Source organism: Urocitellus parryii, chromosome 1 (assembly GCF_045843805.1).
Source record: "Urocitellus parryii isolate mUroPar1 chromosome 1, mUroPar1.hap1, whole genome shotgun sequence".
Taxonomy (NCBI): Eukaryota; Metazoa; Chordata; class Mammalia; order Rodentia; family Sciuridae; genus Urocitellus; species Urocitellus parryii.
The window spans coordinates 103,605,890-103,618,789 of NC_135531.1; the positions used below are offsets into that span (position 1 = coordinate 103,605,890).

Below are 12,900 nucleotides of genomic sequence, written 5' to 3' on the forward strand. Positions count from 1 at the left end.
TTCCCCAGTTGCTATGGTAATGCCGGCCAGGGGTGGCTATGTGCAAAGGTGTGTGGCTCTAACAGTCAGAATCTTGGATTCAGACACCAACTCCCAGGGGTAGAGAATTCTGGGCATAACAAGATGACCTCCATGTCTCCCAAGTTTCGTTGCATCCTTCAGACTACCTGCTCTGCTGAAACTGTCTCACAAATAACCTTCTGAAGACAAAACCTGTATAATAAATGTGCTGAGCTAGCTCTGGTGTCAAACAAGCCTCACCAGGCCATGGCTTAAACCACCTGGCCCCAGATTTTTCTCTATGTGTGTCTGTTTGTCTTTTCTTCATCCTCTCATCATCCCTCTGAATTAACTGCCCAGACTGGCCTTGAACTCGGAATCCTCCTGCCTCAGCCTCTGAGTAGCTGGGAGGATGGATGTGCACCACCACACCTGGATGGTCTCTCTCCTTGTTGAAACTTTCTACTTCTTTGGTTTCCATGACTGCCTCTCCTGAGTCTGCAAACACCTCTGAATTCTCCTCCTGCTTCCCCCCTTTACATACACCCCTTTCTCCACCTGCTCTGGAAATTCTGAAATCCTCCAATATTGCACCCTGGGAACCCACTGCTCCTCACATCTCCCTGGGTGTTGTCAACACCATAGTTTCAAATACTACCCGGTCCTGATAGCTTCCTAATCCACCCTTCCTCTCTCTCCATAGCTTCATCTACCTGCTGATCACTTCCTCCTGAAGAATGTCTCAATCTCACCTTGTTTAAAACTGACCTCCTCATTTTACATCCAAACCTGATGGCAGCACTCTCAGTCTGGAAGCTTAAAATGAGCTCTGACTCTTTTCTCTTCCATCCTCTCTGCTCCCCACCAAGGCGAAGTCCTGCCAGTTTTGCCCTCTGGATTTCAGGTCAGCCCCTTATCTCCTTTTCATCTTGTCTTTGTTGAATGTTGTATTAAAGGAGAACATCTATGTGGTGCCTCATCGTAGCACTACGTAGATGGCCATGGGCAGTGATGACAGTATTCTTCATGGTGCCTGCATTTGTTGACATTCTCATCATCCCTTACTTGAATCATGCACTGGTCACTCTGCCTCCAGTCCTAGTTCTTCTGATCCATTTTCTATGGACCTGCCAGCATTATCCTGCTAAAATGAAAAGCAGGGCTGGGGAGGTAGTTTAGTGGCACAGCACTTGCCTAGCATGCACCAAGCCCTGAGTTCAACCTCTGGTATTGCAAACAACAACAATAAGATCCAAACAAATAAGATGAAAAGCAGCTGTACTGGTCTCCTGCTTTAAAAGCCATGACCGTAGATTCAAGTCCTACCCGCTGGACATGGCATCCAAAGCCTGTTATCTGGCCTCTCTCTCCCTCTCGAGTCCCCTGTCTTGCTGTCTCAAACTTAACACAGCAGCAACACTAAACTGCACACAGTGTGCTGCTCCAAACTCCTATGCCCATGTTGCTTGTCCATAGTTTGGATATGGACTGAAAGGCCAATATACTAAAGGCTCTGTCCTCAACTCAGGGATCTTAGGAAGTGGTGGAAACTATTGGGAAGAGGTGGGACCTAGTGAGAGGTCTTACGGACATTGGAGGGTGTGTCCTTGAAGGGGATTGTGGGACCCACCGCTCCTCTTTCTCTTCTTTGCCTCCTGGCCATGAGGTGAGCAGCTTAGCTCCACCTTAAGCTTTCCGCCATGATGTTCCGCATCACCAGAGGCCCCAAGGCAACAAAGCCAACCAACCATGGACTGAAACCAAAATAAAACTCTCCTTTTTATAAGCTGATTATCTCAGGGTTTTGTTACAATAATGGAGAGTTGACTAACACCCATGATGTTTCCTCTACCTGGAATCCTGTTTCCTGCCCCCACCTGCCTAAGAACTAATGATTTCAAATTCAACTCAGACCAACACACTCTAGGAAATGAAGACTGGTTTATATGTCCCCTATTCTGTATCCTCTATCGTGGCTTTATCACATCGCAGTATAAATATCTGTTAATAAAGGCATCTCCTCATTCGATTATGAGTTTCAGAAGAGAAACAGTACATCCTGATCCATCTACCTTTACATCCTCAGAGCCTATGACAGTGTCTGGAATAGAAAATGCTCAATAAATAAACACCTTGCCACAGGGGCACCATTGTGTAGTATGTTCTGGGGGAAGGATATAGGCGTGACCAGGACCAAATATGGGGGTGATGTGCAGCAGACGTGACCCTGCTCTCAGGCGCAGGGGACACCACTGCTTCACCCTTGGCCTTAGTGAATGGGGCAAGGTGGGAGTAAAGCTCTGGAGCTCTGCTTTGTGTGACATGGCTGGAAACGTGGGGATGGGAGGTGGACAATGGCAATTAAGTCTGACATGAGAGATTGAGACTTAGTCCCTGGGGAGCCTGGTAGACCACCCAGTCATGACTTTGTCCCTGACGCATTTGTCAGTGACCATCTTTCCATCTAAAGATTATTTCTCTGCGTTTCCTATTTGCCCAAATGTCAATTCTCTGTTTATCTCTAGGGACCCTCTATTGAGTAAATTGAAAAACAAGAGACTCGGGCTTTGGAGATCCACACTCCCTGCCCCCCCCCATTTTTTCCCACTTGCTCCATCTGAAATCCTTTCATTCTTTCATCTTAATCAAACTTTTCCCCTTTTCAAGTTGTGTTACTTACCAGGCCATTTTGGGCAACGTAAGTGGGGAGACCACTTACTAAAGCCCAGTGGTCAGGTGGTGGATTCCTGTAAAGACAAATGGTGAAGTTCAATGTAGGGACTTTTGGGGACCCAAGAAAAGTGACAACATCCATTTCACAGATTATTATTGACTGCTGAGCAAAAACACAAACCATCACTTTCCTCATGGAGTTAGTAGCTTCATACTATATAGAGAGTTGAAAATTCATCTATAGTGAGCTCCTGCCAGGCACTAGTGACTAACTAAATGCTTTATATTTGGTGGAGATAATAATAATATTATAATTTTTGGTACTATAGTTATGTGTCATAAATGATGATGTTTTGGTCAACAGTGGACCACACATATGAACAAAGTCCCATAAGATCATATCATCTAATGATGTCATAGCCATCTTAGTTTGTGTAAGCACACTCTTTGATGTTCACACCATGACAAAATTGCCCAGCATTTCTCAAAACGTGTCCCCTTCCTAGCTGCATGCAGTGGTACACACCTGTAACCCCAGCAACTTAGGAGGCTGAGGCAGAAGGATTGCAAGTTTAAGGATGGGCTCCGGAACTTAGAGAGAGGCTATCTCAAAATAAAAATGAGAAAGGCTGGAAATGTGGCTCAGTGGTAGAGCACACCTGGGTTTAATCTCCGTACAATAAGCAACTAAACAAATAAATAAATGTGTCCCCTTTCTTAAGTGATGCATAATTTCATTACTTTTTGATTGTTTATTGGGAGAAAAGTATGCAGAGAAAAATGCATTAAAATTCATTGAGCATTAGAATACAAATACATATGAAGCCATATAGATGTCAAGAACAGCATTCTCAGCACCTTGGAGATCCCTGACATGCCCCTCCCAATCATAGCCTTCTCCCTAACCCCAAACGTAATAATTATTCTAGCATGATCATTACATTCTTGCTTTTCTGTAGTTGTACCACCTAAGTATGATGTCTTATACCTTCTAATTTGATTTTGCCCGTTTTCCAACTTCATTTAGATAGAATTACACAATGTATAATTATTTTATTCTATCTGGATCCTTCTCATTTTCCTTTATCTTCTTCTTTTGCAGAACTGGGAATTGAATCCAAGGGCCTCTACCACTGAGCTACACCCCTAGTCCTTCATATTTTCTATTTTAAGTCATCCCTAGTCCTTCATATTTTCTATTTTAAGACAAGTTGCCTAGACTGGCCTTGAACTTGTAATTCTCCTGCCACCACACCTGGTTGGCTTCTTTTTCATATTGCTATAATTCATTCATTTTATTGACATGCAATTTCCCCATGGAGAACAATAGAACAATTTATCCATTCAAGGGTTGATGGGCATCTCCTCTGCCAATGTAAACAGATAATGTGAACAGTGCCTCTATGAACACTCCAATAAGTATATGCTCTCAATTTTATATGGCAGATTCCTAGGAGTAGAAATACTGGGTCATAAGATGTGCATACCTCAGCTGGGTATGGTGGTGCATGCCTGTAATCTCAGTGATGTGGGAAGCTAAGGCAGGAGGTCACAAATTTGAAGGTAGTCTTGACAACTTAGTAAGACCCTATAGCAAAATAAAAATAAAAAGAGCTGGAGAGGCAGCTCAGTGGCAGAGTACACCTGGGTTCAATCCCCAGGATTGGAAAAAAAAATTGTGCATCTCTTCAAAGGTCAAACTGCTTTCCAAAGTGATTGACACTCCCACCAGGGGGTGTTGGAGTTACCTTTGCTCTAAGTCTCTGCCAGTACTTAGTATTTCCATGCTTTTAAATCATAACCCTTCTGGTGGATTCTAATGGTGACACATTGTGGTTCTCTTTTTCATTCCTCTGCAAAATTAATGAAATGGAGTTTCTTTTTTAAATGTATTTGTCACTGCGCTGGGGGATTAGCTCAGTGGTAGGGCTCTTGCCCTACGTGCTAGGCGAGCGCTCTACTGCTGAGCCACAACCCCAGCACATTACCGATTATTTTTTGTTTGTGTTTGTGCTTTCTGAGATACAAGGGATTGAACCCACAGATGCTCTGTTACTGAGCTACATCGCCAGTCTTTTTTCTTGAGACGGGTCTCATTAAGTTGCTGAGGCAGGCCTTGAACTTGCCATCCTCTCACCTTAACCCCCAGCTACTGGGATTACAGGTGTGCACCACTGCACCCAGATTGTGATTATTTTTTTGTAACTGGACTTTCATATTTTTATTATGAGCAAAGGACATTCCCAGTATGATTTCAATCTTTTGAAAGTTATTAAGGTTTGCTTTATGGATCAGTATATAAGCAAATATTGTAAACATTGCCTATATGCTTGAAAAAAACTGAGTGTTCTATACTTTGGGAGTTTGGGAGCAATGTTCTCTATAGATGCATTAGGTTATGTTTGCTATCTGTGCTACACAGATATTGTATACACTGTCCTACTCTCCTCCTAGTGACTAATGAACCTGTATTTGTCTATATATTCTTGTTTTTTGGTCAGTTTTTGCTTTATATTTTTAGATATATGCAGATTTAGAAGTATAATGTCTTCCTGTATGATCAAAGTGGATTGATCCCTTTATTATTAAGAAGGGACTATCTGGGTGCAGGTTGTGGCTCAAGGGTAGAGCACTTGCCTAGCATGTGTGAGGCATTGGGTTCAATCCTCGGCACCACGTATAAATAAATAAAATAAAGGTATTGTGTTCATCTACAACTAATTTTTTTTAAAAAGGGACTACCTTTATCTCTATTAATGTTATTCAGTATAACATCTTTTTTAATTTCATATTAAATAGTTTCACCAGAGCTGAATTGCAGCTCAGTGGTAAGGGCATGCTTAGTGTATGCACAAGTCCCTGGGTTCAATTCCTAGCATTAAAAAAAAAAAAAAAGCAGCATAATTTTAGCTCTGCCAGTTTTCTTTTGGTTAGCATTCATATGATGTATTTTTTTAAGCTTTTATTTTCAACTTCTTTATTCTTATCCTTCCGATAAGTCTTCTATAGCCAGGCACATTTGCACATGCCTATAATCCCAGCCTTAGGAAGCTGAGGCAGGAGGATCCCAAGTTTGAGGCCAGCCTGAGCAAGTTAGCAAGACCCTGTCCCAAAATAAAAAATAAAAAGGCAGGGGTGTATGTAGCTCAGTAGTAGAGTGTCCCCGGGGTTCAATCCCCAGTACTGGACAGGGTATATGGTATTTCATCATATCTAGGAAGTAATATGTGTGTGTGTGTGTGTGTGTGTGTGTGTGTGAGAGAGAGAGAGAGAGAGAGAGAGAGAGAGAGACAGAGACAGAGACAGAGAGAGAGAGAGAGAGAGAGAGAGAGAGAGAGAGAGAGAGAGACTAGGAATTGAACCAGGGCTTCACATATGCTGGCAAGCGCTCTACTACTGAGATACATCTCCTCTCCAGTCCTTTTTGTTTTGAGACAGGGTCTTGATAAGTTGTCCAGGCTGTTTTTGAACCCGTGATCCTTCTGCCTTAACTTCCTCATAATTATAGGTATACACCACTTTGTCCACTGGAAATAATCATTTTTTAGGAACCAATTTTTTGTGTGTGACGGAGAAAGAAAAAATGCTGCTGATTGATCTGCATTGTAGTGCTTTTCACTTGTAATTTTATTTTTCCTGTGCCATTCAAGACAACTTTTGTTTTAATACCCCTAGAGCAAAATCATTTTCTTTTCAGTATGGGGGACTGAACCCAGGGGTGCTCTACCATTGAGCTACATCTCCAAATATTTTTATTTAGAGATAAGATCTCTCTAAGTTTCCCAGGCTGGCCTCAAACTTAGGATCCTCCTGTCTCAGACTCCTGAGTGACTGGAATTAGTCATATGTTACTGTACCCGGTTCATAGCATTGTCTCTTCCAGATACTTTTTTTCTTTTCTTTTCTTTTGGTGCCAGGGATTGAACCCAGGGGTGCTTAACCACTGAGCTGTATCCCCAGCCCTTTTTATTTTATTTTTATTTTGAGGCAGGGTCTCCCTAAATTGCTTAGGGCCTCATTAAGTTGCCAGGACTGGCTTCGAATTTGAAATCCTCCTGCTTCAACCTCCTGAGTCACTGGGATTACAGGCATGCACCACCACACCCAGCTCTTCCTATTACTTTATGTAGCAATTAAATTCCCTGTGGATAGCATCCAGTAGTGGTTGCTCAACACTAACTCAAGTGAAGTTATATATGCTTATGACCAAGTTCACACATACACAGGCAAAGATAACTATGTGGAGACTGCTGCATGGCTCACAGCAACTGTACAACATCATTGATTTTGCTTCATAAATGTCAAAAAGTAGAAACTTGTGCCTCTCAGAATCAATGAAATGCAATAGGTTTTTTCCTTATCCAGTCTGTCAATCTTTATTCTATATCTGGAACATCTAGTTGATTTATAGTTAAAGAAACTATTGCTACATTTGGATTTAAATATCAATTTTACTTGTACTTTCTATTTTTCCTACCTTTCTGTTTTTTCCTAAACCCATATTTGGCCTTCTTTTGGTTAGATGAATTATTGATTTACTGTTCAGTTTTCCCTCTGTTAGTGTGGGTGGCATATGCTGTGAGCCATTCAGAGTATTTATTAACATCCTGGCTGTCCTTCTTCTGGGCACATAGTCGGGTTGTACTGTCTGTCCCTTGAAGTCAAATATGACTATGTGACTGGCTTTGGCCATTGAAATGTGAGTGAGTGGAAGTGATGTGTCACCTTCAGATGGACACTTTACAAACCAGGGTGTTTCCTCATTTCTCTCTTTCCTCTGGGTTTGAACCTTCAAGGTTCAAAATGGTGGCTGATATATCAGCTTTGGTCCCTGCCTGACCACAATTCCATGCATTATAGCTCCAACCACACCCACCAAATGGCAATGGCGACACAGGGGATGGGACAATAAAACTCTGTTATTTATACCACGGAGATCTCAAGGTCTTGTTACCACAGCACAACGTAGCCTATCCTACTGATTCAAAAATTTATATTAGGCAGGCACGGTGGTGCATACCTGTGATCCCAGCTACTCAGGAGGGTGACACAGGAGGATTGCAATTCACACCAGCCTGGGTAATTTAGCAAGATCCTGTCTCAAAAAACAAACAAAATACTGGGGAATGTAGTTCAGTGGCAGAGTACCCCTGGATTCAATACCAAGTTTAGCCAAGGGGGAAAAAAAGTATTAGAAACAGAATACTGCCATTTAAAAAAAAAAAGTCTAAAATAGGTTACTTTAGTGGAAGACAAGGTAATGCTAACAGAGGTTAGTCAGATGTGATACTTGACAAGCGATGATAAAACATCGGGGAGCTAGTTACTGACCGTTGATCATTTCCAACCCAGGGAATGAGTTTTAATAAACTTGTAATTCTAGAAAAGGGGTTAGAAAACAGAATGGCAGATGAATATGCATTTGACAAGGTTAAAAAGAAGAGATGAGCTCAGACCAGAATCAGAGTCAGTTCTTACTCAAGCAGGAATGGAAGATAATAGAAAAAAAAAAACCTAGAAACCGAACTTGACACAACTTCTCATCCTCAACTAGCAAAAGATAAAAAATTGTTAGTTTTGGTCTGGTGGCCAGAGTACAATCAGCGTTTCCAATTACACCCACAGTTTGAGGATTGGTTTGAGGATTAGGACAATATAGAGTCAGTCCCTTCAGGTGAACTAGAGGTCAGGGGAAAGAGACAAAAGGCACGACTCTCTCACAGAGCTTGACTGCAGCCTCAAGGAGCCAGCAATTACGTTGAGAAAGAGAGCCCTGTCTCAAGACAGCTCTGTGGGTGTGGATCCTGGAGCAAGAAGAGGATTCAAATAGATAAGAAGGTGACAAAGTTTTTGCAAATGCTCTGCAGGCAAGAGTTCAGGCCTATGCTACAAAGGGCTGCCAATGTTTAACTCTTTTTTTCTTTTCACGCTCCTGAGTTTTGAACCCAGGGGTGCTCTACTACAGAGCTACACTCCCAGCCCTTTTTATTTTTTTTATTTTCAAACGGGATCTCGCTGAATTGCCCAGGCTGGCCTTGACTGTGATCCTCAAACCTCAGCCTCCTGGGTGGCTGGGATTATAGGAGTGCACTGTTCAATTCTTCAACGGTCTTTGAGTCCCTGCTACCCACAATCAGGTTCTACAGAGTCCTTTCCTGTCCTCTTCATTATCCTTCTTGGTCACATTTGAAGAGAACACTAGAAAATAACCTTTCCTTCGGGCTGAGTCACTTTCTTTGCCAGTATCTTGCTTTTGCTCTCCATTCTTGGACCCCAGAAGCAGCTCCTTGGAAAACTACTGAAAAATCCTGATCTGCCAGGTGTCGGGGCACACTCCTGTAACTTAGCAAGACGCTGTCTCAAAATAAAATTAAAAGGGCTAGGGATGCCACTTTATGCTGGAGTGCTTGCTTTGCATATGGGAGGCCCTGAGTTTGATCCCCTAGACTGCAAAAACAAACAAACAAACAAACAAACAAAAGAAAGACAGACAGGGAAGGAGAGAAAAGAACACACCCTGACTTGATCCCATACACTGATTCCATAGATGGGAAACTGAGGCCCCTACAGGCTACTTATTAACACTGGCTGTGAGCCTGGAACTCAGAACCCCTGATTAACAACTGGCCCCTTGCGACTTGGATCAAATCCCTTCCCCTATCAGGTCTCATCTCCCACCCTGCGTCATTACCTTTCCACAATGCCTCCACTGCTTTCTCTGCCTCTAACCAAGAGCCTGGCTACGTTGGATGGATTGGTGTTCATCCGGGAATGAGTATCCTATGGACGTAGGTAAGGTGCCCACAATTCTGCTTGTTTTGAGATGAAACTTACGGAATTACTTTGATGTCTTCTTTGCCATGCAGGATGTAGTCAATGACCTTGTAAAAGTTAATTTCCTGGCAAAATAGATAGAAAAATAGTACATGAAGGGTGAAAGAGAGAACTTCAAAAGGAGTGTGACCATGAGACAGATCTTGCTGTTTTTGATGTTGTTGTTTTAGAGGGAAAAGAACACACAGGATTTGTTACATGCCCGGGGCATGGGAGTACTGGACTCCCAGATCTTGTTCTGTCACTTGCCCTGTGGTTTTCAGGAAGCACCCAGCTTGCCATGCCTCCCTCTGAGGGTGCTCACTCCTAGCTTCTGGTGATCACTGTCCTCAGCTGACCCTCAGAATTCAGTGTGCTTCTCTGTGCAACCAGCTGACAGAAGCCAGGCAGGGAGCTGGGATCTGAGGCTGAGAAGAGGGATGGGACCTTTTCCAAGGGGATCTGAACTTGGAGTGCAAGAAGAAAGAGATAAAGACTGCTGCTAGAGTCCAGAAAAGGGAGGGGAAGGTGAACAGAGGTTCCCATCCATTTAGAATCATAGTTCACCCAGCCAGCCTCCACACAGGGGGCCTCCGTGGCTCTGGCCCCCTTTCTCCTCCACACCTACCACCAGCTGACTTTTTGCTGTGTCATTTCCGTCCTAGATATTTAAATGTAGATACGTCCAGGCTCAGAGAATTCCTGACCCAGGCAAGAATGTCTGAATGCCCATTTGGTGACAGGAAAGTGATGATCATGACCTTCTTCAGTCTCCTGCAATCGAGGCCCTGCTCCTTAAAGCCCACTGCTGGTCATGGTGCTGGGACCGAACACTTCCAAGAGGCAAACTTGGACCAACAAAGGCAGAACTTTTGCACTGCCCCAATGTGTAGGTTGCCAGGGGAGTGGAGAGCTCCCCAGAATAGGAAGCGGGAGGCCAAGTGACCCCACACATGAGGACTGGCATGGAGCTAGGACTCCACCGAGACGGAAAAGACTGGGTCCAGTCTTGGTTTTATGATGCGCGCTCTCTGGCCTCAGTGTCTCCAGCTGTAACATCAGGTTAGTGTTCGAAGCTGTTGCTAAGCAGCAGACCTCTTTCGCCAAACAAAGCTCAGGATCTTATCACATAAAGTACATAAAATAGAAGCCAAGTTGGATACACAGGTTCTGCAGCTCTCTGTGCTCTCTCCGACTCCTGTTCCTCACCTCCTCCTCCTTATTTTCCCCTGGTCAAGGCAGCTGCTGCCAACTTTTCCTGTTTTTTTGTTTTGTTCTGTTGATTTTTTTTTTTTTTTTTTTTTTTGGCACTGGAGATTGAACCCAAGGGTGTTTAGCCTCTGAGCCACATCCCCAGTCCTTTTTTATATTTTAGAGACAGGGTCTTGCTAACTTGCTTAAGGCCTTACTAAGTTGCTGAGGTTGGCTTTGAACTCATGATCCTCCTGCCTCAGCCTCCCGAGCCACTGGGATTACAGGAGTGTGCCACTGTGCCCAGCCAACTCGACTGTTTTAAGGGCAAATGGAAGAGATTAAAAAAAAAAAAAAAAAAAAAAACTTGGACAGGATAATCTTTAAAGTTCTTCCCAGCTGTGACCCTAAGAATGAAGTTGAATAGTTAGCAATATCCCTCCAGATTAAAATGCACATTTCCTTTAAGCTAGTGATTCCACTTATGGCAGTGATCCTGTAGATACATCCCCAACTATGAGTGGAAGTATGGTTTGCCCCATCCAGGGGTCTCATCCACACTGCTCTAAAAAGCCTGGAGATTTCTAAGTACATATACATGAATTTGCCATAGTGAATTTCACCTTTATGTATCTCCATAGCATGCAAATTTTAAAAAAAGCAATAAATAAATACAAGAAAGATCAAGAAAGAAAAGGGGAACAGAGGATGGAGGCAGAGAGGGAAGGGAAAGTACTGGGGACTGAATTGAGAAAATTTTATCCTATGTTGGTATAATTAAGTCAAAATGAACCCCAATATAATGTATGACTAAAATGAACTAATTAAAAAATAAAATAAAACAAAAAGCCCGGAAACAGTTGTGTATCTATCATTAGGAAGGGGATTAAACAAAATTGAGTACAGATGCTTCTCAATCTGTGCTGGATTCCATCCTAATAGACCCATTGTAAGTTGGAAATATCATTAAGTCAAAATGCATTAAATTCACCCAACCTACTGAACACTCTAGCCCAGGAACAGGAGTGTCAGCAGTTTACCTTCATGACCTCGGGGCTGGCTGGAGCCATGGCACCCTGCTGCTGCCCAGCATTGTGAGTGAATACAATACTGCATGGTGCTAGCCCAGGACAGAGATCCAAATTCAAAGTTCAGTTTCTACTGAATGAAGATCACTTTCCACCATCCTAATGTCAAAAAATTGTAAGTTGAACCATCATAAGCCACAAACTATCTGTGCCCATACAGGGATGATTAGCAGTTTTCCAGCTGCACCTGTGCTGATCGTGAAAGATGCCCTTTAGAAAGCAAGGCACAAAATAGAGTCACCACATTTATTGAGGGTGGTGATGGTAGAATACTTCTCCTGAATATCTGGATATGTGTGTAGACGTTCCCAGACAGATGGACTTAGCACTGTGGCTGCCTGGGGAGGCTGAGCAGGAGGGAGGGAAGCTTCAATGTGTAAGAGTTGAGCTTTTCATTGTGCTCATGTATTGCTTTTTCAATAAATAGTATAGAATTTTGAGGGGATGTAGGTATTGGGGGTAAAACTCAGGGCCTAGTGCATGCTAGGCAAACACCCTGTGACTGAGCTCCCTCTAACTCAAAGCATTTTAAAATAGTGAAGTTGCATCCTGTAAATGGTTTTCTAAAAAAGCAAAGATAGTGCCTGTCACACTCCTATAATCCCAGAAGCTTGGGAGGCTGAGGCAGGAGGATCACAAGTTGGAGGCCAGCCTCAGCAATTTAGTGAGCCTCTCAGCAATGTAGTGAAACCCTGTCTCAAAATAAACAATTAGAACCTGAGAAGTAACACTGTGGCACTGGGCTTCATCCCTAGTGCCAAAAAGAAAAGAAAAGATAGTCATGTCATCTGCTGGGGCTTTGGCAAAACTGCTTCCCCCTGGCCAGGGAGTTCTAGGACCTTCCTGACCACCTTCATGTCTTTGCCTTAAGGCCATCTGCCCTTGGCCTGGCTGCTTGCTATACTCCCCAGCAAGCCCCAGGTTCCCGTGCCTGGCAGGCTGCCTTTCCTATGTCTCCATGAGACTCTCTAGAACGTTTTTGTTTTTTTTTTTAAACCCACAGCAGAATCAATCAATGTGCTTTCATAAAAAGCAACAAAAAAACCAGTATGCTTTAGGTAAACAGGACTTTTTCAACATACTATAGCTCAGTCTGTTGCCTATAAGGCCACATTCACACTTAAATTCACCAGAC

The 12,900-nt window shown here is 43.1% G+C and overlaps 1 protein-coding gene across 2 annotated transcripts in view; it reads right to left on the reverse strand.

Moving 5' to 3' along the window:
- Pde6a (phosphodiesterase 6A) overlaps window positions 1-12,900 on the reverse strand; it is a 70,390-nt gene that overhangs the window by 31,482 nt on the left and 26,008 nt on the right. For both annotated transcript variants that reach the window (XM_077796728.1, XM_026384413.2), the window contains 2 exons: window positions 9,508-9,572; window positions 2,681-2,747 (listed from right to left, as the gene is read on the reverse strand). In XM_077796728.1, the coding sequence (XP_077652854.1) occupies window positions 2,681-2,747; window positions 9,508-9,572 (132 nt within the window). The remainder of the gene's footprint in view (window positions 1-2,680; window positions 2,748-9,507; window positions 9,573-12,900) is intronic.